General features: G+C 43.1%; 1 protein-coding gene across 1 annotated transcript in view; it reads left to right on the plus strand.

Moving 5' to 3' along the window:
• Positions 1 to 26319, plus strand: part of LOC137166403 (sodium- and chloride-dependent GABA transporter 3) — a 153612-nt gene that overhangs the window by 109767 nt on the left and 17526 nt on the right. The window contains exons 8-11 of the mRNA XM_067568108.1: positions 1626 to 1729; positions 12207 to 12331; positions 15507 to 15619; positions 16949 to 17086. Coding sequence (XP_067424209.1) covers positions 1626 to 1729; positions 12207 to 12331; positions 15507 to 15619; positions 16949 to 17086 — 480 coding nt within the window. The remainder of the gene's footprint in view (positions 1 to 1625; positions 1730 to 12206; positions 12332 to 15506; positions 15620 to 16948; positions 17087 to 26319) is intronic.

Raw genomic sequence — 26319 nt, forward strand, 5'->3', positions numbered from 1 at the left:
CTGATTTCCATGTCCTAACAATTTTTCTTTTGTCATCCTTCCTGGCCTTGACTATGAACAGTTCCTGCATCTAATTATTATTTGGAATACTCAGAGTGTCCCCAAGGTGAAAAGATTGTGCTCAGCAAGAGATGTACATAAATTTAAGTTGAATTGTCTGTGTACTGTGTCCTTACAGAAAAACATGAAGGGAAAATCCCCAAAGCAAGTATATTGCATCCAACATCCACATTTCTGATGAGTCTGATTATTGCATGTGTTGAGCCTGAGCCTTCTGTCCCATGGAGTGGATAGCTGTTGCTGGGGAGTTTGGGGGTTAGTGACATAAAGAAAAAGATGAATGAACGAATGAAAGTTCCATAAACAAAAAGTAAAAATCATTAAAAAAATCAGTTAAGGCTAAATATTCTCCCCTGTTTATATCATTCATGAAAACCAAGCACTCAGAAGCAAGGAAATGGATACTTCAGAACATGATAAATTAGCTCTGCCCACATAATAAAGGAATTACTCTTATCAGGTATTAAACAATGTGTATATATGCAACGAAACAAGTTCATATACAGCCAAAGACTGCATGTATGAATACATAATTTGGAGGGGTTCAATAAAGATTTTGTGTTGTGTTTATATTTTGAGATTATTGGTGAAAGAATAGTCATCACTTTGGGTCAGAGTTAAGGTTGTCGTCTTGTGATTAAATGGCAATGACTTGCATGAATTTGGGACGTAACATCATTCATGATGGACTAAGTGGCAAATGACTTTTCTCTAATCTGTGCCATTGACATCTTGATATCACATCTCTCAAATATTTTGTATATGCCACACTTCTTACAGAAATGATTTTTAAAATGTATTAATAATAATACTTATCTCTTATATAGAACTTTTCATTCATCCATCAATCCCAAGCAAATATCATTATCCCCAAATGGTGAAATTGAGGCATAGAGTTGCCTAAATCATATGATTTGTCAAGATTACGTAGCAAGTCAGTGACAGAATCAGAAGTAAACCCAGATCTCTGAGCCCTATCCACTGGATCGCATAGCTTCCTGTGTTCAAGAGTGCTCCAATTTTTTCTGAGTTGCCAAACTAGCCATTTAAAGCTACTTAGACAGTGAGCCCTTTGGGGCAGCGACTGTCTGTTTGTTCTGCGATTGTGTAGCGCTTAGCACAGTGGGGTCCTGATCCATGACTGAAGTTTCTAGCTGCAGGTTCAATACAACTTATACATCATGAAACTTTACCTGCTTTTTTCGTGGACTCATGGTTCAATTGAATCTGTGTATGGCATTTTGCATTGTGAGTATGCATTTAATTAATCTCAAATGTTCTTTTAAAAAGTACCGAGCTATCCAATAGGGAGGAGGCCAGGGGACAGATCCTCAACTGACGTAAATTGTCACACCTCCCTTGACTTCAATGAAACATTGATGATTTACAACAGGTGAGGATCTGCTCCACAAAGCCAGAGTATCCTCTTACTTATATTGGACACTGTTTGCCAGATATTTACTGTTATCTCATGTAGTTGCCTGTGAGAAAATGAACTGAGAGCACAAACAAAGATTGTTCCTTTCTTCTTTCCCTTTGATAACACCTGTGGTTTCTGCCTGCAGGTCTGGGTGGATGCTGGCACGCAGATATTTTTCTCTTATGCCATCTGCTTGGGATGCTTGACAGCCCTGGGTAGTTACAACAACTACAATAACAACTGCTACAGGTAACACATTCTTCTCCTCACATTTGCTTTTAACGTAGGCCTCAATCCTGCAAACACCTGTGCACTTAGCTTCATTTGTCTGTGTAGCTTTGTTGGCAGCAATGTAAATAATCTCATGAATATAATTAAGCACGTGCATGAAAGTTTGTAGAATCAAGGCCTTATTTGGTTAAGAGTAGTCTATAGGGGTCTATTTTCCAAGTCCTGTGCATGGAGGTCTGAATTGTGTGACTCTTAGGGATACCAGTGGGCATTGCACAGCCACAGTCACCACAAAAGGTACTTGAAACATGTACCCATATTGGTCTAATTATATTTTAAAGCACTGGTAAAAGTCAGACTGAAATATTTTTATGCATATATCAGCCTTTTTTAAAAAAAATCCTGTTAAAACAAGTGAGCTTGGCTTGTATTCTCTATTGAAATCTATGGGAGTTTTGCTGTTGACTTCAATGGGGCTTAAGTATATGCTTAAGTGCTTTCCTGAATCATGCCAAAGGGAGATATGTGCCCACATGGCGCTTGATCCTATGCAAAATTCCCATTGATTTCACGGGGATATAGGACCAGTCCTATAGAGAGGAGCCCAGATGCCTGCCCTTTTTCTCTTAGTAATAATAAGAAGTAACAAAGTATTATGTACTAGTGATATATTCATTGCTTGTAATGTACTATGCCTAGTATATGGTGTAACCTAAAAGAATAGACTTAAATGGAACTTAAGTACATGCTTAAAGTTAATCATGTGCTGACATGTAGTCTCATTGACTCCTAATATAAAGTTACTTTCCCCCTTTGGTTTATATACCTGGACCAATGAAATTAAAAATCCCCTAATTCACTAATTTGTATTTATATAATAAACAGGGGATCCACTGCTTTGTGTTGGGTGTCTAATTTATATCTTTAAATATCTGTACCCAGTCTGGTTTCTGGATCAAGTCCCAGAATTGATCTTCGACTAGTCTGTGTATGATTCAACAGCTTTTACTATAAGGCATTAAATTAAAATATAAATATGTTATTGCTGAAGAGATATGCAGAGTGAGAACTTAAGGGCTTTTTAGTACTAATAAAGACAACTGATGATGATATGATACAAAAGCAACATCATTATCAACAACAAAAAAAACCCTGAAGTATTTGAATCCTAAATGACAGTGCAAGAACAGACCTTGCAAGGAGAGCACTGGAGCAGTTCTAGAAACTGCATTCTGGGCCCGCTCAGTCCTGCCTTGCCTTTGGAGAGAAAAGCTACCCAGCACAGCCACCAATAGAAGAGAGGGAGAGAAGAGAGCATTAGAGAAATGTGGATGATTGGGGAATAAAAGGCACACTTGCTTTTGTACAAATTGAATGTCTGGTAAATTACCCAAAGGAGACTGAGGGTGCACTGCCTTGCAAATATGCAAGATAGCTCCGAGCTCATAGGCAGCAAAGCTCATTATCCACTCTGTTCTCTGAGCCAGACCCTTAGCTGGTATAAATCGGTGTAGTTCCATCGAAGGCTTGGAATGACATTGATTTTCATCAGCTGAGAGTCTCGCCAAGGACCTTCAAAATGAACATAACAGTGTCCCAACAGGAAAATTATGGGGAATGAAATTGTTTTCTCAGCAGTGCACAGTAATGCTTTAGCCAAACACACTGCAACTTTTTCTTCTGCTTTCTCTCCTGCGACATCTATTTCACTCACGGCCTTGACGACTGCAGAGGCACTCGCTGTAGTTTTGTAATCTATTAGTGCAGAGTGCTCGACAAGGGCTGAAAGGATGGGTAAAGTGGGCAGCACTCTGAGGGCAGCAAGGCCTACAGCATGCTAGCTGCTCCCCAACCTGTCTCTGAAATAGTGGAATTTGATGATGGGTGGGTAAGGAGTTCGACACTAGACTGGAGGCTCCTTGGCCTTCTGGAATCTTCTTTTACGTAGGCTAATTATGAATCTTCAGGAGAAATCGCAAATGTTAATAACTCATTAACAGCCACAACACTCATTCCTTATGGCACCTGGACCAGTGCACAGTCCTCCATGGAGGTAGGTCCTTCCTGTGGTAGTCAATGGATGTCTTAAAAAGAGGTAATGATTTGAAGATTAAATTCTTCCCTGGCTGAAGGACAGATCCAGTCCAAAGGACAGGGAGGGAAGGACCATATAGAAAGCCATTTGCTTAGGAAGTAGAGGCCATGGCTGCTTATGCACCTTACACTGTTTGACTTCAAATTGAGTTGGCTCTGATTCAGGAAAAAGCATGAACGTGGCCAGTTAGACATGAATTTTTTTTGTGTGTGTTGGTGGTAAAACAGATTTCTGAAAGCCTACGGTGTAATGAAACCCTGCATATCACGTAGTTGTCAGGTGGATGTGACTTAGCTTTCAATCAGTGCTGTTCAGAAGCACAGACCCCTAGCATCTGAACTAAAGGAGAACTTTAATAGTAAAGAACATATACCATACCGTTAAACAACTCTTATTCTATCCAGTAGAGGACAGTGGTACAAGTATGCTCTTGCCAGAACATTACAATATCAAACCACTGATTTCCTCCATGACAGTATCTGAGGTGTCAAGCCTAGGGACTTGATGTGCTGACAGATTTTTTTTTTTTTTGCAACACATTTTATTGTAGGATTTTCTCTTTTTTGAGGGAGAGTTGCAGTGTAAAATAATGAAATGCAGTGCTTTAATGAGAGAGAACAGACACCCTGTTGAAAAGCTATATCATTTTATATGGCATCTTCTTTAATGGAAATGAGACAGAAACATCTGTAGGTATACCAGCAAAAGAAACCAACTCACTGACATTGCAAAGGGCAGTTGCCAGTGAGGAGAAACAACAGATTCTTCAAATCCATCCTTAAAACTCTTCTGAGTTGTGATGCCTACAGAAAACTGATCAGTGGCTAGGCTGCTGTTGTGCTGGGACCACTGACAAGCCTGCTGACCAATATGGTCTCACTGTTTCCTTGTCTTCCCTGTCTGTGTATCTGTTTCCATCTGTTGTCTCTTGCCTCATACTTAGATGGTAAGCTCTTTGGGGCAGAGACCATATTTTTGTTCTGTATTTGTACAGCGCCTAGCATTGTGGGGTCCCTATCCACAATGGTGGCTTCTGCGCGCTATGGTAATACCAATAATTAATAATAATTCTCTTCTCTCCAGTATGGCCGGGGTCCTACCACGCACCAGACAACCCCAATATCTCACAGAGACACTGCTCCCGACCAAGAGCAGTCTGTGTACCAGAAGAGGGCTGCCATTGGCCAATGGATTCTGCAGTGCCATCTTGGGTGGAGGGGGATACACCCGTCATCCTCCTGGTTCCATCAACATTTTGGTGCCCACTGGAAGTGCTCGCACCCTTTAATCAAAGATTCAAATCACAATGCTGGCAATAGCCAAGCCATACCTAAAAAGAGAGAGAATAAGGTTTTTGACAAATTAAAAAAATCCACCTTTTTAAATGGGGCTGGGGGACACATCAGCTCCCTGCAAAGGGGAGGGGGTGGAGGGATAGGAGGAGGAATAAGGGGAAGTACTGAGACTTGGTGCGGGGAGGAAGCAGCCGGCTCCAGGCTGGGAAGGAGGGTCTCGGAGGTTCCTACCTGCTTGCTAGCCCGTTCCAGCCCCTCCAGATCCTGCTCCCTGGCCCAATCCCAGGCCCTGCATCACCTGCTCAAGCCCCTCTGAGATCAGCTTATGTTCCCCCTCCATCCCCTTGGTATGTGCAAGTTTTCGTGGGGGCAGAGCTCCCACAGTATTTCTATTGTGGAGGTGCTAGCCTCCCCGCTATCCCAATTCTGCTGCCCCTGGTTTTAAAATTATAGTGCAGTTATAGTAAAATATATTCTATCTATTGGACATTATGCCCCCGCATGCTTTAATAACTGAGCACTTCACAATCTTTGGCTGTTGTAAGGATGAATCCATTAATCAGATAGGAAAGTCCTGCCATCCCTAATTTACAGATGGGCAACTGAGGAATCACGATACTATATGGCATGTCCACGATCACACTGGAGTCTGTGTCAGAGCAGGGAATTGATCCCAAGTCCCCTGAGTGCTTGTCAAAGGCTTTTTGAAAGTTCAGATACACTTTATCCACTGGATCACCTTGTCCACATGTTTGTTGATCCCCTCAAAGAATTCTAATAGATTGGTGAGGGATGATTTCCATTTACAAAAGCCGTGTTGGCTCTTCCCCAACAAATTGTGTTCATCTATGGTGGACTGCTCACTTGAGTGCCGCTCACTTGAGGGCTGCTTTTTCCTTGCACAGATTCATTTTGATATCAGCAGGAGGTAGGATGAACCCTAGGATCAAAGGCACATATTTCTAGCTTAGCATAGAGGGCATGTTGATGTAGCCCCTCCAGGATGAAACAGACCTGCATGGTGTGATGTTTGGCATTATGCAAAAAAAAAATGTATGTCATCCAGTATGCTACCATATACTGGTCCAGAATGTCCTGGAGTAAGTACATCATTAATAAAATGCTGGAATGTCACAGGTGCATTTCACAAACTAAAGGGTTTCACAAGATATTCAGAGTGACTGTAATGTGTTTAAAAGGCAATTTTCCATTCATCCCCAACTTTAACATGTACAAGGTTGTATGTCCCCAGAGGTCTAGCTTAGCGTGTACCCAGGCAGCACTTAGGCAATCCATTAACTTGGGGATAAGGGTAACGTATATCCGTTTCCAACGGTGACTTGATTTAGGATCTGATAGTTCCACATAGTCAGAGGTGTCCATCCTTTTTTTAAACAAAGAGGGCTGGGGCCCTGGCAGATGAAATGATTTATGAATAAAGCCCTTGGTTCTGGTGGTTTTAGAGATAGGTGCATAGCACAGCTAGTTCGATCTCTGACATGGAGTATATATGCCCCAATGAAATGTTTGCCCCAGTTGTAGCTTGACTGGGTAACTATAGTCCTTGTGTGGAGGCAAGGTGTCCGCTTCTTTTTTTCAAAGACATCTTTGTAGTCACTCTATTTGGAAGGAAGTTGAGGAATGAACTCAGCAGACGGCTCTGTTGGACCAGCTATCCTGGTGTGCAACCACTGGGGAACAGTACTCTGCCCATTTCCTGGTGTCAAGCAGTGCTGCTGGCAGAATTCTGAGGGACATTCAACTTTCAGTTCATGCCAGCAGATAAGGGGGTTGTGGAGGGCGAGCCACAAGGTGCCCAAGATCAAAGGGAATGAATGTCACTTAATGCTACGGTCTCTCAATGCCCTTGGATTATAATTTCAAGAGGAACAGTTTCCATGGGCACTGGCTCGAAGAATAAGAGGGACCAGTTAATTGTCTCTACCAGATCTGGAGCAGGCTTGGGCAGTAGGGGAATCTGTGCTGCCTGGGCTGTCTCTGCATTGATAAAATTGCTGTGACTGAGTCAATAAGGGCCTGCTGTGAAAGGAGTGCCTGGGGATGCCCCGGGATTCATATCTCAACTGATACTTGTAAGTGTGGTGTTGGTAGACAGGAGCCCATCAGAACCTCAGTTTGGGTTTCAGAGGGACCTTCTGTCAGAACACCCAAGCTAGCGCCCTTCACCAACCCTGGGCTGGCTCATTTTCCAGATTCCTTCAGACTGGGTTCCTTGTGGGGCAATTGGAGATAGTGTGGCGTGGCCTACCACAGTAGTAACACTTAAGGCTTCATCCAGTACTGTCTCTCTTCAGGGGCAAGTTGCCAGCCGGTCAAGTCTATCTGCCTAGCTCAACTGCTGGTGTGAAATCCAATGGGAGGGGGTGCAGTTGTGACACCCCTCTTCTTTCTTCTTCTTGCTCATATAGATGATTGTCAATAGGGATAATAAGATCTATGAAGGTGTCCCAGGCCCATTGGGGTCTTAACTCAAGCCAGTTCATCCTTAACCCCATCCAACAAGTCCCATCAAGGTAAACATAACTGGGCCACCTCATTCCTCTCTGTGTCTGATACATGATGGCGGAAATGAGCTACATAGGAAGCGGCTGTGCCCGACCCTGTTAGTTTCCACAGGGCAGCCTCAGCAAAGTGAGCACAGTTGGGTGATATCACCCACTGGAAGGCGTACCAGCTGGGCCAAACTGGACTGTTGTCTTCCAACAGAGGAGAGGCCCAGTCCAATGCTGCCTCTGTCAGCAGGCTGACTACCAGGCCTACCTTGGTATGGTTGGAAGCATAAATCTGTGGTTGAAGCAAGAATAGGAGGTGGCACTGATGCATGAAGCCTTGGAATTTGGGTCCGCTCCCATCAAAGCACTTGAGCAGGGGGATAGCAGGTATTAGCTAGGTATTAGTGACAATATACCCATGTGGACCCGGAGCACAGCATTTTCTGCCTGGAGTTGATGGACTCGCTGCTACAATGCCTCCTTCTCAGTGGCCAGCTGTGCGTTCTGTGCCTGCAATGCTTGGTTGTCTGCCGGGAGGTGGATTGCTTGCTTGTGTAACGTCGATACCCTTTATGGTATGGGGCAGTCCGCTGGGTTCATTCTCAGATGGGCCCGCTTGGAGAAGTTGATAGTTGTCAGAGCAGGCTGTAGGGATAGGGGCATGGCTGGTCATGCCTAGTGGTAAGAGTCAGGAGCCTGGAATCAGATAAGGTCAGAGCTGGAGACAGAATCCAGTGCTAAACCAGGGATTGTAACTGGAGACAGGATCGGGGTAGGGCATGGGAGCAAGGACAGGCAGGAATGGGCAGGAAGGCAGGGCTGAGGAGTCAGGCAAGTAGGCAGGGTCTGTAATAGCAGCCAGCCAGAGATTCCTCTAGTTGCTCAGATTCCTTCCTGTGCTTTTTTTCTGGTTTGAGTAGAGCTTCCTAGCTGGGTTCAAGGCCTGTGATCCCTCACACTGGGCATGTTTAAGCCATCCTGTCCTGGTCTGGTGTCAGGCTCTGCACTGATACAGGAGTTAATTCCCTCCAGAAAGGGAAACTGCTACAGGAGGGCAAAATTCACACCAAGGTCGTGAAACTAGATTGAACCCAACACTGTGGAGTTTTCTGTTATTTCTTCCTTCCCTCCCCCGCACATTAATTTGTTTTGATTTCTCATTGCAAACTTCACACTATTCAGATTTACTTGATTACCAACGTGTTTTGTTTGTGTTGGCTTAGTCCATCAGCTTATACAAACCACAAACATTAGCCAGTCTGCAAATACAGTTATGTTAACCTAAACAACCTTAACTCTGCCCTGGTCCCTTGCTGACCTTCCACTCTGGCACCCATTGCCTCTTGTATACATGACAGAAACATGTTGCTGAATGGGTCTTTGACCGGGACTGTAAGAAAATACCTTACATACAATGGACCTGATTCACCACTGCATTGTGCCAGTGGTACTTCAGTATAAAGCCACTGATTTCAATGCAGTTACAGTGGCATGAAACTTCAGTAGCGTAACAGTGAATCAGACCCAATACATGTGCTTTGTTTGGATAGTTGAGGAAATGGAATGTATGTAGCTTTGGCTTTTTTTCATGTCTCTGTGATCATCCCATCACCTCTGCCCATGTCATATAATCTACCTAGTATCTCAACTCAGTCTTTGTATACCCGGATATGGCAGCGTGTGTTTCTGTTTAGTGCCACAATATGACAAGACTTTACATTTGCAAATCTGTGTATTTAGGTAATTCTTTCCCAAATGTGGTCTTTGCCTGTGACACTCAATACCATGACGATAGGCTTGGTAGGAAGCCATAGATAGATTAGATAGAAAAACTTGATGTTTCCAATGACAATGTAGAGACAGTCAGGTTACGAGCTGTCCAATTACTTCCTTTCTCATTTTTTAGACTCAGTGAAGATGTGCTTTGTTTGAAGCTGGGTGTGTATTTTGTTCTATGGTAGTTCCGTGGGCTTTATTGTGCACAGTACAAGTTCTGATCCAGATAAAGAAGAACTGGCATGACCTCCAGCAGGGACCTTGGGCCAGATCCATAGCTGATGGGAGTTTACATTTGCAATCTGGTGAAAACTGATTTGCATGGCTGAGGATCTAGCCCATCATGTTTCTTGTTTGTATGTAACACACCACAAATACTTCTGACTTTTTAGGATATATAATAAGCAATAATAATTCCAGTGCAAAAGATGGACTATATTTTATTCCAAATATCTCTTTTTAATAAATAAATACATTTTTTTCCTTTTCGGGGGAATTCCCCCAAATCTCATCTTTATTTCTTCCGTCCCCTACCAAAGGCTCTGCACTGCATAGCCCTATCCCTCCAGGCGAGAGAGTGTGTGTGGAGCTCTCTCCAGAATGATCAACTCGGTGTCTGAGTAAACTGAAGAGAATGGCTTGTGAGGTGCCCCTTCAGTTTGCACACTTCCGAGCAAGTGCAGTACATAATGCTCCCAACCTGGGGACAGAAACAGAGAGAGAACTCCTTTTTGGTGGATTACTTCTTTGCTTTTTTGAAAAGTATCAAACAGTTCCAGTGATAATTACTGATTTTCTAAGCCAGCACCTGGGTGGATAATAGCACCATTCATAATGTGTGACTGGTTGGCTTTCTATAAACGTAGGCATTTATACCATATTAAAAATAAATAAATAACAAGTTAGAGTTCAAGTGATTTTCAGAAACAATTTGAAAAAAATCCACTTAGCCTGCTGTTGAGATGGTGTTAGAGAGGCCAAATGTGAAAGGCAGTGTTGCCTAGTGGAGATAGACGGGGAGCCAGGGTACTTGGGTTCTGTACCTAGCTCTGCCCTAGACTTGCTGTGTGAGCTTGGACAAGTAACCCTCTCCGTGCTTCTGTTTTCCCATCTGTAAAATGGGGATGCTGATATTTATTCCCCTTTGCACCGTGCTTTGAAATTTATGGCTAATACGTAATACATAAGCATTTAGCATTATCCATTGCTGCAGTTAAATGCAGGATAGCCTATCAAACAGACATCAGGAAATATGGAGCCATTACCAAGATAACCATAAATTTGAAGACTGATCAGTGAGATACGACTGTAGGATAAAAATCACTGAGAAACAGGAAAGAACAATTTTAGAGAGATTGGCAAAAAATTTTGAAACGTTTACATATTTGTTGTATGTGGCTGAATAAACTCCAGGGCTTGGAGAACATGTACTAATTATCTCACTGGTTCTCAGGAAGACACCCATGAAAATGTGAGAAAGATATTTGGCATGTTACTTAACTATGGAGAATTGAAACCTTTTAGACATTTATCAGGGTCATCTCTGCTTGTGGAAGGCCTGCTTCTCAGAGCCCTAGGGCTGGAGTACATCAGGCTAAGGCAGAGGTCTGACAGAGCTTCTGGCTTGCTGTGTTTGTTGATCTTTGAGGATCCTAATTTATTTTCAGTCATATATTTTAAGTTAGTGGCTTCTCAACTACATTGCCATTTCTCATAACAAATGGCTCTTAAGAGAGTGAATCTCATGATAAGTCATATCAGCCTTAGCACTCATCAAGGCTAACGTGCTATCTGAAAACAGGGTGAACAATTGTTCTGAGCGAAGCTTTGAGCAACTATAACACATTTCTCAAAAGGATTTTCTCTCTTTTAAATGTAATTTACTATTGTGACACTTCACACATTAGTGAAATATTTCCCTATACCACTCCATTAACGTGCCTCAATCCTGACTTGGAGGGATCACATGTAGGGTCTGAGAGAATAGATAAGTCTCCATGCTTATTCCATCTTTGGACTTTTCTGAGGCTGCCAACAATGGTCTCAGTGTTGATTTTTGTGATTAGGACATCTAAGAAATTGATTTGATTCTGAAATAGAGTGGAGGCCAGACCATCAGCTGGTGTAAATTGGCTGATCAACTGAGGACCTGGCCCTGCATGTCATTTAGGGAAGTCATCAAACAGTCATTCGACAGGAGCAGATAATTATTTGCCTTATATACTGAAATATTGACTTATGTCATGTCTACAGCACTGAAGTTCTCATGGCACATTTTGTAAGACTAGGTTTTTGCTCCAGAGTCCTTTTGTTAAATTTCACACTCGGCATTTGTGCCTCTCTCATTTTCACCCCAGTATGGCTTCTTTGTGGTAGCAAGTGACTGCTGTGCATATATAATTGATAAAGTGCTTTGGGATCCTCTGGAATAAAAAGCAGTATAAATATCACAGATAATGAAGTAAATTGTCACCCAAACCTTTTGAGGTGTCCATTTCTTCCACATCTTTTTAAGGTTTTATGGAAAAACAAACAAACAGAAAATAAATGGTAGCAACAACAGGCTTCATATTTAACCAGCTACAATTACAGTAAGAATGGGAAGCCAACATCATGCTGACAGTTATGCACATGGGTAAATTTATCAGTGTGACTATTCTTGGGCATAAGATTATCTGTGTGCATAAGAGTTTGCAGGATTAGAGGTTAATGATGCATCTCTGGAGTTTTGGGTTATGTTTATTTTACTATGAAGTATGTCGAAGAAACCAAGCCATTGAAGATAAAATGAAGTGTTTTTTGGCTTATTTTTTCAGAGACTGCATTATGCTCTGCTGCTTGAACAGTGGCACAAGCTTTGTTGCTGGTTTTGCCATCTTTTCAGTTCTTGGTTTTATGGCTTATGAACAAGGGGTGCCCATAGCAGAAGTTGCAGAATCAGGTAAGTTTCAGAAGCAGATTTGATGCGGTTAGTAAATATGCATGATTGTTGGTGTTCATAAAGTTTTTCTGGGTATTTTTCTCTCTCTCTCTGTCTCTCTCTAGGTTAGATAGGTTGACATTGATGCAGGCTGCCTTGTGTACCATTTAGGAAGATGCTGTAATTTAACAGTTATGCCATTACTTAGAATGACTGCTGTAAAATGAGCACTGTGTATCAATGTAATACTTCTGTGGTCACATATCTATGTCTGAATAACATTCACATTATCATAGAAAGCAGCAAAATCCAGGAATTAAGAGGCCAGGTCCTGGTCACATTGTGCCATAAAGTGGCTATAATTGGGCAGCCAAGGATTCCTTTGTCGTGGGAATCTCTGGTGCACCATCTCCACAATCCACTCTGGCCACTCATTCTGTCTACTTTGTCCCACCCCGGTAGAGCTATACAGATCATTCCCCACAAACTTTCCATGGAAGGGTCATTCAGATTTCTTCTAAATGAGATAGACCAAAATACATGGAACTGTTTGCTGCTTTTGATGAAGGAATGTTTTTTCATTATCAAAAGAGTACCACGCTAGATCCTCAACTGGTACAAACCTTTGTGGGTCCACTGAAATCCCGCTGAACCAGTTGCTTGATATCATGAAGTTCTCATAAGCAAACTCAAGAATGTGGTCTAGAAGAAATTACTATAATGTGGGTTCACAACTGCTTGAAAAACCATATTCAAAGAGTAATTTTCAGTGTGGGGAACGTATCTAATGGGCTCCCACAGGGGTCTGTCCTAGGTCCAGTATTAGTTAATATTTACATGAATAATTTGGATAATGGAATGGAGAGTACACTTACAAATTTTGAGCTTGACACCAAGGTAGGAGGGTTGCAGGCACTTTGAAGGACAGGATTAGAATTCAAAATGACCTTGACAAATTGGAGAATTGGTCTGAAATCAACAAGATAAAATTCAGTAAAAATAAGTGGAAAGTACTACTCTTAGGAAGCAAAAATAAAATGTACCACTACAAAATGGGGATGAACTGGCTTGGCAGTAGTAAAGGATCTGTGGGTTATAGTGGATCACAAATCAAATAGGAATCAACAGTGTGACACAGTTGCTAATAGGCTAATATTGTTCTGGTGTGTATTAACAAGAGTGTTGTATATAAAACACGGGAGATAATTCTGCTCTACTTAGCACTGGTGAGGCCCCAAATGTAGTACGGTGTTCAGTTCTGAGCACCGGACTTTAAGAAAGATGTGGACAAATTGGAGAGAGTCCAGAAGAGAGCAAAAATATTTTAAAAGGTGTAGGAAATCTGATCTATGAATAAAGGCTAAAAAAAAACTGGGCATGTTTAGTCTTGAGTAAAGATTACTGAGTTGGGACCCAATACCGGTCTTCAAATATGTTAAGAGCTGTTATAAAGAGAATGGTTCTCCAAGTCCACTAAAGGTCAGACAAGAAGTAAAGGGCTTACTCTACAGCAAGGGATATTTAGGTTAGATATTAAGAAAAGCACTGACGTAGGCTTTCAAAGGAGGCTGTGTAATCTGTGTCATTGGAGGCTTTTAAGAACAGATTAGACAAATATCTGTCAGGGATGGTCTAGGTATACTTGATTCTGCCTCAGCGCTGGGGGTGGATAAGACGACCTCTTGAGGTTCTTTCCAGCCCTATGTTTCTGTGGTTCTATGATTTATATCTGCTGAGGATCTGGCTCTATATTTCTAACAGCTGATTGTATCTCTTAATGCTATCAATGATTCAGCCATCAGGAAATATGCAGTTAGGGGATCTAGTTGATGCTAGACCTTCCAGAGAAGAGAATCTTTGTTTACCATGCTCCGCCCTTGAGCTTGCCAAGATTACTGGACGATTGTCTCTGTATACGTCACAACGCATTTTTGCTTGAGCTTAACTTGTAGGAGGAATCCCAACTCAGACTGGCAGTGTAGTTGTTCTTTTTCTAGGTCTGGAAAGATACAGCTTCTCTAAGGATCACTTTGCACCTAACCAGAACAATGACAATGCTGGGTCTCCCCAGAACAAGAAATGGTCTAATGCTGGATTGTTCAGAAGGAGAAATGGACTGAAAATGAATTTAAGTAACTGGGTCACGGATAACAAGAAACCTATAAAGCTAGTAAAACTCAACGATAAATTGCTATGGCGAATATATGTTGGGTTTTTTTCCTAGGATGACTGGTTTAGAATAACTAGATAGTGCAAGGCTAACAGAATAGATATGCCACTGGAAATTACAGGGGCTTGTAAAATATCATGTTAAATGAAATAGCTATAGTATGCTCATGGTCTGATATAGCATCACTATTTCTGCTATCATTGCAGAAATACAATAATTGCTTAGCTAATTTTGTGTCTGTGATTTAATGGGACAAGAGTGAATGGTTAAATGAGGCAAGAGACTGCAATAGTGGAAGGATGAGGAGATAGGCCAAGCAGTAGATAAATGTAGAGGTTTTGGTGAAGAAAAAACATGAGGAGGAGGGCAGATGGACATTTTACTAGGCTGGAGAAGGGATCATTACTGTTACAAGCTGTCCTACAGAAAAAGGTGTGTGTGTGTAGTTACTTATACATAATGTGCCAGCAGATGGCGCTCAAGACTACACAGCAGTGTTCATAGGTTTTGTGGGACCAATAAAAGTTGTGCTTCATGTGTACTGCAAATGGCTTCCGACATGCAGTTCTTAACAATTGCCACATCATTCTGTACAGTTTTAGATAAATTGTTCTTTTAATGCTAGGCAGGGTTATCACAGAGCCCTTATGGTTGGATCGTGACACTGGCTGTTTGCCTGCAAATCGGAGCCAGAGAGTGCAAGGAACAGGGCTGTCTCCACAGAACCACTTCTCCTTCAATTCATCCCTGCACATGTGGGCAGGGAGTGGGCGAGCTTTGGTTCTGCCCCTGAAATGAGCCATCTGACACAGCTGAGCTGACATCCCAAGGGAAATAATCTGTGCCCAGTATAAGGCTGGTGCAGATTACTTCCTCCCTACATACAGCAATTGTTAAAGCATTTATAGCAGTGCATTTTTCACTGAGGTCTAGCATGTTCTCTCTTTTATTTAGCTCTTCTCATCTGATTTGTCACACAAGAAATGTTAAAGTATAAGCAATTGCATTTCTTTGCTTCCTTTTCAGGACCGGGACTTGCATTCATTGCCTACCCAAAAGCTGTCACCATGATGCCTCTTTCTCCGCTCTGGGCAGCTTTGTTTTTCATGATGCTCATATTCCTTGGATTAGATAGTCAGGTATGAAACAAACATCATTTAAAAGAAATATTGGGTCAGATTCTCAGCATTTTTTTACCATGCTTGTCAATGGAGCTATGCCACTTTGTACTTGATCAGGCTCTGGTCCTGTTTAAAGCCTTTATTTCAAGTTTCTTATTTGATTAAAAAAATAGCAAATCTGTATCACGTTTCAGATTCCTTCATTATTAATTGTAAGCAATGATTCACCTGAGTTCTGCTTTTAATATCCATGTCAGAATGGTATGCAATTTCATCAACATTCAATTAGAATTTAGAAAACTGTCCAAGTCCACTCATTGTAAAACAGTGACAGCACTAAGGAATGTGTTTCTTTTCCCTGCTTTTTAAAACTAACATACAAGCAATTTTGGTAACGAAGCAGAAGATTCTGAAAATGAAAGTGTTTATGGTATATCTTCATATTTCAAGATATGATGGCAAGAAAGGTGTAATTAGATAATGCAGCAAAATGATAGCACTAAAGCTATTGCCCAAGTCTGCGTAACTATAGAAAAATTGCACAAGAGTTGCTTAACCAGAGATATTGTATAGTAATGAGTGTTTCATAGTATCTAAGTAATCTGTATGTGTCATTTATTTCAGGAAATAAGTAGGTGTATGATTGTACGCTATACAGTAAAGCTGTGTGGTGTTTTGTTTTGTACTGCACTTCAGATCATTAAAATTAATGTTTTATAAGGTCTACACTTTTCCAGAAGGCAACCTGATGTAGCAGAATGCAAAAGGGACTAGAAATTCGCAACTCCTGAGTTCTGCTGTCAGCTCTTTCAGTGACACATTTGTGTGCCCTATGCTGGGACACTTAACTACTCTGCTTTGTTTTATTTCATCTGTAAAATGGAGAGAGAAACACTTACCTACTTCAGCCGAGTATAGAAGATAAATAACATAACACTTTATTATTCTTTTAAGTGACAATGCCACAGTACAGTGAGTGTACAATTCCCTTTGTACACCCATCACAAGTCCGGGGCACCATTTAAGTTCCACTTAAGCTCCATTTTAAAGACTTAAATATTGTGCTGGTCCTCTGCTCCACAATCAATTTCACTTTGAGATGATGATAATGCTTTTTACTTTTTGGAATTTGGGTTTGGACTGGAAATCCATAGGTTTGGACTTTTTTACTCTGAAATTTCATTCTTCTCGTTCCTGGGCTTTTCTTTAAACAATATCCTCAGGGATTTTTCAATCTCTCTCTTTGATGAGAATATAGGAGGGAACTTTAAGAGATTTTTAACAAATTCAATTTCCCAGAGTAGAAGAGACATGTATCTTATTTAGATTTTTTGTTATTTGTTCCAGTTTGTGTGTGTTGAAAGCCTTGTGACAGCTGTGGTGGATATGTACCCAAAGATTTTCCGAAGGGGATACAGAAGGGAGCTGTTGATTCTTGCTCTTTCAATTGTGTCATACTTCATTGGCCTAATAATGTTAACGGAGGTAAGATGCCCTTTGATTCATTTCTAAGGTACAGCCAAGGAAACAAGTTGGCTATTTTTAATCATGACAGACTCCAGGCATGAGTGCTTTACATGAACAAAATCGCTGTACACTAATGTTGATAAAATGAGCACAAACTGTCGAAGAGACTGTTCTTTAACAGCATCCTAGATTTTCAGCTGAGCTGTGGACATGCCCCTGTGAAGGGGGGGCAGCGTCTGGGGTTCTCCCTCTGGGTCCTTCTCCAAGGGGGACCACTCCTTGCGGCTATCCCCTGCCGGGAAGCAGTCTCAAGCCCTTTAACCAGGCGAGCAAGCAGTCTTTCGCCCCGGCCTTTAGGCAGGGCAGGCAGGTACGCAAGTACGCTCCATGGAGTGGTAAGGAGGGGGTCTCTCTCTCTCTCTCTTTCTCTCTCAGGGTGGCTAGGGAAGGGGGGGAGGGGGACGCAGACCCACCTGTCTCCACTGCGTCCCAGCCCAGGGCCCTATCAGTGGCAAGGCATTGGCCACTGAGTCAGCAGGGCTCCTGCCGCATCACGCTGACAGGGTTGCTCCAGACTCAGCCACTGTCTATGGCTGTCCCTGGGCTGCTTCCTCCCCGTATCCCCAGGTACCTGCCTCCTCCGGGTCGCTGGGGTGTGGTAGTCCCATGAGACCCTCTTCGTCCACCGGCAGCAGCTCCAGCAACTCCATGGGTTCCTCCACAGAGGGCAGGTCCTCCAGCCCCCAGGCCGCGGGTAGGGCCGGTAGGTTCTCTGGGTCCCAGGCTCAATACTGCTCAGCTCTGTCCTCTTCCGGCTCCCAGGCAGCGGGTGACTCAGGTGGGCCCTCCTCCGGCTTCCAGGAAGTGGACGCCTCGGGTAGGCTCTCTGCCAGTCCCCACACTGGGGGTAAGACTGGCCGCTCCCCCTCGGCATGGGCCTTTGGCCTGGTTCTAGCTGGAAGCCTTAGGGGAGAGGCATCTTTCTCCCTCAGCTGTCCCCACCTGACTGAGCCCGCAGGCCGGGTTTTAAAGGCCTGGCTCCACCCCCCTGCTTCTGGTCAGGTGGTGCCCATGGGGTTTCTGACGGCCTGCGCCCGCCCACCTGCTTCCGGTCAGGTGGTTTTCCTTCTGGACTCTATCAGCCAGGGTGGGTTTGGCTCCCCCTCTGTGTCCTTCTCCGAGGGAGACCACCCCTCACGGCTACATGAGCTCAGCAAATATTTTAATGCCATCTATTCTACATCTCCCATCCACCCACACTGATTGTCATTTCTCCCCGATCACTCTGGGCTAACCCAATCTGATTTGAGGGTATTTGATACTGACAGCCAGGAAGAGCCAGCTACCTACTTGGTAATAAGGGCAATGGTGAATATAACAATAACAAATTGAGAACAACTGAGAAGGAAATTGGTGGTAGCTTTATTTTCACATCAGTGGGTTAATTGAACTGAATGCTTCAAATAAATGAAGGGTCTGAGCCAACAAAGCACGTAAGTGGGTGCTTTATTTAAACACATGCATAGCCCCTTTGAAGTCAATGGGACTACTCACATCCTTAAAGTTCAGTGTGTGCCTAAGCGCTTTGTTGGACTGTGGCCAGGGTATGCAGCCCCAAGCCTCTGTTCAATTGGTTCCCCAGTGATCAGAATTCCCCATGTGTTGTGAATTGGTTTTGCAACTTTGAAATTCTGCTAAAGGAACCTGTTGACATTCAAGAATATCTTCATGGAGTCACTCACATCAGTTACTGAGCAGATAGTAAATGTGTTCTTACTTGTCACAGCTTTTACTGTAGTGAACATAGATCACAGATCTACTCTCTGGCTGGTCCAGATAACAGCAATAAATAAATATTGGGAAAAGTGGAAGGATTTGGGTTTTTTTTAAACCTACTTTGATTGACAGTCTCTGACAGCCAGTTCTTTTACACAAAAAGACCCACCGTCTTTTAACCCGTACACCATCAGGCCAAGCATTTCTCACCTTCCTAATCTTCTTCCTTCCCCCAAGCAGGAGTCCCACCTGGTTACATACTTGCACTGCTGACCTGTGCCAAGGTCTGTGCCACGAGGTCTTCACTGCTATTACATGCCTCTCACAGAAATAATACCAAGTAATGACCCTGACCCAGAGATGCAGTTACATGGCTATGAGTAGGTGCTGAGCCCATTTGTTGCTCTTGACTCTCCGACAAGGAGGAAGGGTAGAATGGTGTGGTGGTCAGGAGGATGAGCTGCAGCCTTAGTACATTTAAGAGGCTCTGATTCTGCATGTAGCTCTGTATTGTGCAATGATATATTTGTCCATTCTGTGTCTTATTTCAGTGTTCTCATGGCCGAACCAAAGCACAGGAACAATAACCACGTGTTCTTCAGACGCTGCCCACTCCAAAGCCTATTGAAATCAGTGGGAGCTTTTCCATTAACTTCAGTGGCTTTGGATCAGGTCCATGGTTACTATCACCTCCACCCCTAAGAGGATGCTGGTTGGCACCACTCTTTGTGTGTGCATTTCTTTCTATTTATCTAGTGCAGAGATTCTCAAACTGGGGGGTGGGCCTCCCTGGGGGTCGTGGAATGTATTCAGGGGGAAGAGGGAGCATCAGACACGTTAGTAAAAAAAAAAAAAAAAAAAAAAAATTACTGTGCACGTTTTACCCACAGCTATGAGTAACTAGCAAAGTCGATTCCTCCAGACATAACAGGTCCTCAGATGGCAAAGTGCATTTGACTCTAGGTGGCGCTGTGCATTTCTGTTAAACTTTCATAGCGTTATACAGAGTCGTTGCTATCTGTACGTTAATCCGATTGCTACGACACAGTGTGCACAGTTAATTGTAAGCATCGACCACAATCATAGCTTTGCTTTTGCTGTTATTACAATGGCTCATTGGTTCTGTTTGAATCAATGCCTTCCTCTTTTTAATATTTAGTGAGAGCTGCATGTTGATTTTTTTTTTTTATCAGGATATGTACTTGTGTAGTGGGTGGGGTGGGGTGTAACCTACTACAGACACAAAGAAGGTGGGGTGTAACCTACTACAGACACAAATAAGTGTGCGAACTGATCTAGTCTGTTTAATCTGGTTGTCTAGGTATTTCTGATGCATCCATTAATGTTGCTAATGTAGAATGAAAGCATTCCAGGAGATAGTTACATTTGAACTGGGAGAAGGTGGATGGTGAGCTTCGTTTGCAGTCAAAGGTGTGATTGTAGCTCAGGTAGGCATATGCATGCTATCTTTAATCTAGCCAGCAGGGCAAAAACCAGCAGTAATGACATGGCGGCAAAGGCTTCAGTGTGGCTGTCTGGAGCCCTAGGTACATACTTGCATTGCAGACCTGTGCCAGGGTCTGTGCTGCCAGTGCTTTGCTGCTATTTTTGGCTATGCTAGCTAGATTAAAGCTAGCGCGGATATGCCTATAGGAGCTGCAATCACACCTCTGATTACAGTATAGGTGTACCCCTCAGTTCTTCAGCATGCCACTAGTTATTAAATTGGTTGCTGTGGTTGCTGTCAAATGTACTCAAAGCAGGTATATTAACAAGAACGCATGCTACCTACTGGGAAAGTTCATGATGCTCAGTAAACCAAGGAAAAAAATATATTTGCCCCTGTATCTGACTAGAAATGGTTATCTTAATCCGATTTCTCTGGCAAGCTTTCAGCTGATCAACTGGAATGTGAGTATTAACCAACATGCTGTACTGTAAAACCATTATTTGATCACTTCTGTTACAATGTGGCCTGTCTTATCTGTATGGTAACTGATTATAAATACAGTAAAAATACTGAGTACACTAGAACTGTATCAGACTGCCAATAAAATACAAATCAATAGCTACTCAAGAGTAGTTATGCATATGTGGCAGAGGTTGGTTAATGTATTACGTTATTTAGAATGTTGCATGCACCAGGAGAGAGGCCGTCAATCACCATTTAGCCTTTCCATTTCTTTGGAAGTATAACAGAGTGACAGTGCTCTAGAAGTTGGCCATTATCTACAAATAATGACTAGTTTGTTAGGGAACAGATATCCAGAGTTTGTGCCTTGGGATGTTAACACTTGAAGAACATACTGAATCAAGTACCGCTATTAGGCTAATTAATGGTTCCATGTGTCAGGGAATTTTTAGCTTAATATAGATAGGAAAAAAGTGATTTTTTAATTTGTTGATTATTTTCTAATAATACAGAATCCCTGTAGTGACTATTTAAGGATTATTTTTGTTGTTATTTAAATGCCTCTGTTCAAGTGTACACCGCTTGGGGAAATAGCCCCACATTCTGATATAAACTGACATGTTAGTTCAGGAGATTTGTACTTCTGAGCGCTAATACACTGTGACTTTTTTTGTCCTTGACTTGAGTGACTCCAGGAAGTTGCTCTCTAATGTCAACAAGGTATCTTCAGCAAAAGCTGAAGCTAACAAAGTAAATGCACAGCAGCGAGTAACTCCTTGGTGCTTGGAGAGAAGCCAGGCAGTCAAGGCCGTCATCTCATTCCGAACTCTGGGCACTAAAGCTGATTTTTGCTGCTGATTTTCACTCCTATTTCTCTTGGTACTAAATAAGTTCCAGATAATTCACTAATTTTCAGAGGAATGTTTGTTCATTATTTCCACTTCCTACATAGAAACATGCATACGGTGTGTTGGGCCAGTTTGTGGCTCACAGAGAACATAAGCATCCAGAACATCTCTAGGGACCCTCAGGGAGCACACGTACGAGTGGTTCACAAGCTTCCTTCTTCAGATGGTTTGGCCACGGTCACAGGAAGCCTGTAGCAGAGCCAGGCATTGAACCCATATCAGCTGAGTGTCAGGGCAGTGGCTTACACACACCCCATCCTTCCCTTACAGCACCAGCTCTCCAATTACACCTATCCCCACTTCCTCCATGGCCAATTCTAACACCAATATCATCTCCTCCTCAAATGTACTAGCCCCAGATTCCCCTTCCTAGGGCCTGGGAGTCAGGAAGCAATTGAGAGGGTTGGCGTTGTCTGATTTGTTAGAGTTGCTGGCCAGGTCAGCTGCTTGGGCTGACTTTTAGGGGCTCACTAGTGTGCCAAATTAAGCGATCCACTTCTCACTGGCTCCCCCTCTCCTGGCTGGAGAGAGACTGCCAAAATCCAAAGCTCTCTCTGTCCCTGCAGCATTTTCACACGTCTCTTGGATGTGTGCTGGGCTGTAGGCATCTCTCCTGCACTGGGGAAGGACAGAATGAGCAGACAGGCAGCTGCAGGCCTGCTGTCACTGTCTGGGAGTTTGGCTGCACTGCACAGCAGGGATCGCCGTGTGGAGCTGTTGTGCTGCAGTCTCAGTCATAGCCAGATACTGAAGCAGCCTCTGCAAGCATCCCATCCAGCTAACCCTGCACCCCTGTGCAGAGAGCCGGCACAAAGCCTCAGCACCTTTCAAATGGGTGATTTGGGAATTAATGTTAAATTCACTGCCCAGGAGTGAATTTCACTCTGTTTGCATATGCTGGGACTCGGAGTGGAGCAGCCCTCCAGACAGCTTCAGGAGCTAACCCGCTAGGCAAATGCCCAATTTGCAGTGGCCATTACCGGCCTGAATTCATTGATGGAGACGATCTTTGTTCAGTATTTAATTTGTAATGAAAGAGGTGCAGGGGCTCAAGCAATTTTTTTACATTCATAACTGATGTAGCAAGCCCAGAGGCTCCAGGGCTATGAACTACCAAACCCAGAGGTGCCAGGGCTCAGCCCTGGCAAGCCCTGGCATAAATACATCACTGTCTTTGGTGCTTATGACCAGGGAATTTTGCAATATTCCTAGCCACCCCACCCCACATACACACACAAATCCCAGATACAGCAGTAATAGAACAGGGATCTTTTACCCAGACATAAAGACAGACAGAAATCTGAGCAAATCTACACAGGGGGGAATAGAAATAAAGTTCTCCAACACCAGTGGGATTTGGAAGGAATGTTTTTCCTTTTCTTTTTGATTGTCTATTTTCTTTGGCCCAACAGATCGTTTACAGACAGATTTTTTTAAAGATTAAAAATAGATTTCTTTAAAAATATGTATTAGCTGATTAATGAATGTCTGTACAATGCCTTCCTTGTGTGAATCACCACGTAATGCTAAGTGACTTTATTAATCTTGCTAAATGGAATGACCTATTCTGGCACAGATATTTTTAAGCCACAAAATCCTGCCATACCCTGTAGCAGTCCCACAAACCATTCTACAGGAGTTCATACTTTTTATCTGATGACATTGCAGACACCATTGCTACCTGAATTTTAAGAACAAGAGTATGTATCTTGATTATCTGAACTAACAATGGATTAGTGTAATAAAATATCCAATATAGAAATACTACCTTGCAGTGTGTGTATATCCTGTGGGCTGTCCATCTACATGAATAGAATATCAGAACATGACAATTAGGTCCGTGTGATTGAACAAGCACATTACTAAATGTTTCTGTACATAATTGTACAGTAAAACTTTTAATATTGTAGGAATTTAAGAAGTCATTATTAGGCTTCCAAGCCAAAGATGAATAGGGACATCAACCTCCCTTAGTGCTATTATTTCAGTCTTGCCAGCTACAGCCACAAGACAGAGTTGCATCAGGCTATCCTATCATGATCTCATTATATCCAGAAAAGATAAATTTATTTCATTAGATGCAATGTGAGATTCTGAAGACATGTCCATCCTCCAAATCCATGGATTTTCTGCATCTGCTTATCTATCTGTATAATCTACCTTCAGTATTTCTAATGACCCCATTGCCTAACTTTTGAGGCTGCCATGGCATTCTGTATCTCAGGATGCTTTTTCCAGTAGCAAAGATGCTAAAACGTGAAGTGCAGCAAGACATTTTCAAAGGCAAAAAGGACAGTTAGGCGTTCAATGCCCCTTGAAAGCAAATGGGGATTGGGTGCCTAGCGCCCTCAAACACGTTTAAAATATCCTACCCGTGAATGTTAGAGTGAAAATGACATGCTCTCATTATTCTCTCCCTTACGGGCAGCAGGTGCTTTTCAATCAATTACAGTTGAATTATTCTGAATCATCTTCCAACCACAGTGGTTCCTCATTTTTTCTTGGAAGCTGTCTCTTGAGTTTCACAGTGAAGTGCCAGCAGGTGTGGTTCTTCAGAGAAGTGACTCTCTTTCTAATTCCGCCATGTCTCACCTCTGCTTGAAGAAGCAAGCAGTTTCTCTAAGCCTTTCCACTATCTCCAGGCAGAAGCCTTTTCTACTGAGTTTCTTACTTTTCTCCCTTTCTTTGGTGCCCCCGTGGTAAGGAGAGGATATTTGACAACAGCGGTCTACAGGAAACCTGTGTGTGAGGAGAAATGCTGGCAGTGTAACAAGTCCAGCTAAAATCTAAATGGCTCCTGCATATGGTCCTGCTGTGCCATGGTGCTTTGCTTCCACTCTACAGCTATGTGGCAGGCAAGCCTTAAACTGTGAGGGGCTGGAAATTCAGCAGCAGAAGCTGGCCATGCAGAATCTCTTTGCCCAGCTACTTGGTGAGCCAGAACAAAATGAAGCACAGCAGCTAGAGACCACGGACCATTTTGTCCAGCTTCAGCATTGTGGCAGGCAAGCCTTAAGCTACTTTGGAGCAGAAATTCAACAGCAGTACCTGGCATTTTGGAAACACAAGCTAGAGGCCTTTGGCTGTTTTTTCCTGCTTTGACTGGGGTGAAATGTGGCATCCAGGAGTGTCTCCAAGAAGCTGGCAAGTCAGAGGGTCAGGAAAAACTCACAGTGGGACATTCCCCCCACCACATCCTACTTCAGACTGCCACAGTAACCAGATGTTTTTTGCCCCAGTTATTCCAGGAAGAGTCTTAGCCCATCGTTGTTGTGGTCAGTATCTTGAGCCCCTGCCCCCTCAGTGGTTCTGTCAGCTGTTCACTCTCTGAGGGCTCTCTGGCTCCCACAGGCTCTGACATCAAACCAACAGTTGAAAAACAAGCAAACAAAACTGCTCAGATGCTAAGCTTCCCCATCTTTAGTACCAGTTGCCATGAAATAGGGCAGGCTGAGGGTTCCAGGCAGTGAACCTGTTCTCTTAGCTCCCTCTGACGTGAGTTTGTGCCGCATGGCAAACTTGCCATTTTTCCACTCTCCTACCACTGGTTTTCTTCAGCAAGTCACTAGTGTGGACTAGTCAGTCAACTCCTTTCCCCCAGGCCTGTTCCAGTCTTCCATTGTGCCACTTTCCCTGCCTGTTCTTTGTCTGGTTTGTTTTCCCCTTTTTTGCAGGAGCAGTAGAGCACCTAATGCACGCTGCTAGAGCGTCAGGGCCAGCAGATCCTCTGTTCTCTGTCTGGCCCCCCTGAGGTCAGTGTGGTCTAACCCATCCTGCCTTTCAATCACACCTGCTGGTTGCTTTTCGTACCAATACAGCAGAATGGTCTAGCCCATGCTGCCAGCTTGCCTGTGCCAGCAGACCATCAAAATAGCTGGAATCTCCAGTAAGGAGTGTGATTGAGCTATTCTCCTTCCAGTTTCCCTTCATGAATGCCAGATTGGCCTAATCTGCCATTTTCATTGAACCTGGCAGCAGCTTTCACCCAAACAACATTGCTAGAAGTATCTAGTTGCTCACACCATGGACCTGCCAGCTCCAATGGACAATCAAAATGGCTGCAATTCTGCACCAAAATGTCAGCATTAAGGGAAATGATGGCACCATTTTGTGACATAGCTGTAAAACCGTTTCAGCAAGTCTATAAAACTCACAAAGCATTATTGTCTGAACAAGGTGCTTCAAGCATTGTTCTTCCCTCCTCCTTATCATCTCTGGCACCTATAAACTTGGGGGGAGAAGAGGGTTTCAACGAAAAGGCACTCCCCTGTCTCTTCAAGGGGATGGTCATAGACTAGGGCAGCAGCAACGCTTTAGTTGAAGAAGTAGCAGAATCTTTACAACTGTGAGGCTGGCTAGCCCAGTAGATCAAAGGTTGCGCTAACGTTTCTGAGGTGGTTAGTTTAAGCCTTCAATAAGATGCTGTTGTGTGCCATGACCAAAAAGGTAAGCGAGATAGCAGGGGGAATTACTCACATACCCCTTGGGTTTTTACCATTTCCCTCTTAAAACAGATTTTTCTGCCAAAGTTTTCAAGCCTTCCAAATGAAAATAAAAAATCCTCATCAGATAGTTGGGTGCTCAAAACTATCTGAGAGAGTCTTCTCATGAATTTCCAAATTCCCCATCTTCATCCATCCTGTCACCCCTCCTTG

The sequence above is a fragment of the Emydura macquarii genome, unplaced genomic scaffold, assembly GCF_026122565.2.
Source record: "Emydura macquarii macquarii isolate MOO-44397 ecotype Brisbane River unplaced genomic scaffold, CSIRO-AGI_Emac_v2 contig_2846, whole genome shotgun sequence".
NCBI lineage: Eukaryota > Metazoa > Chordata > Testudines > Chelidae > Emydura > Emydura macquarii.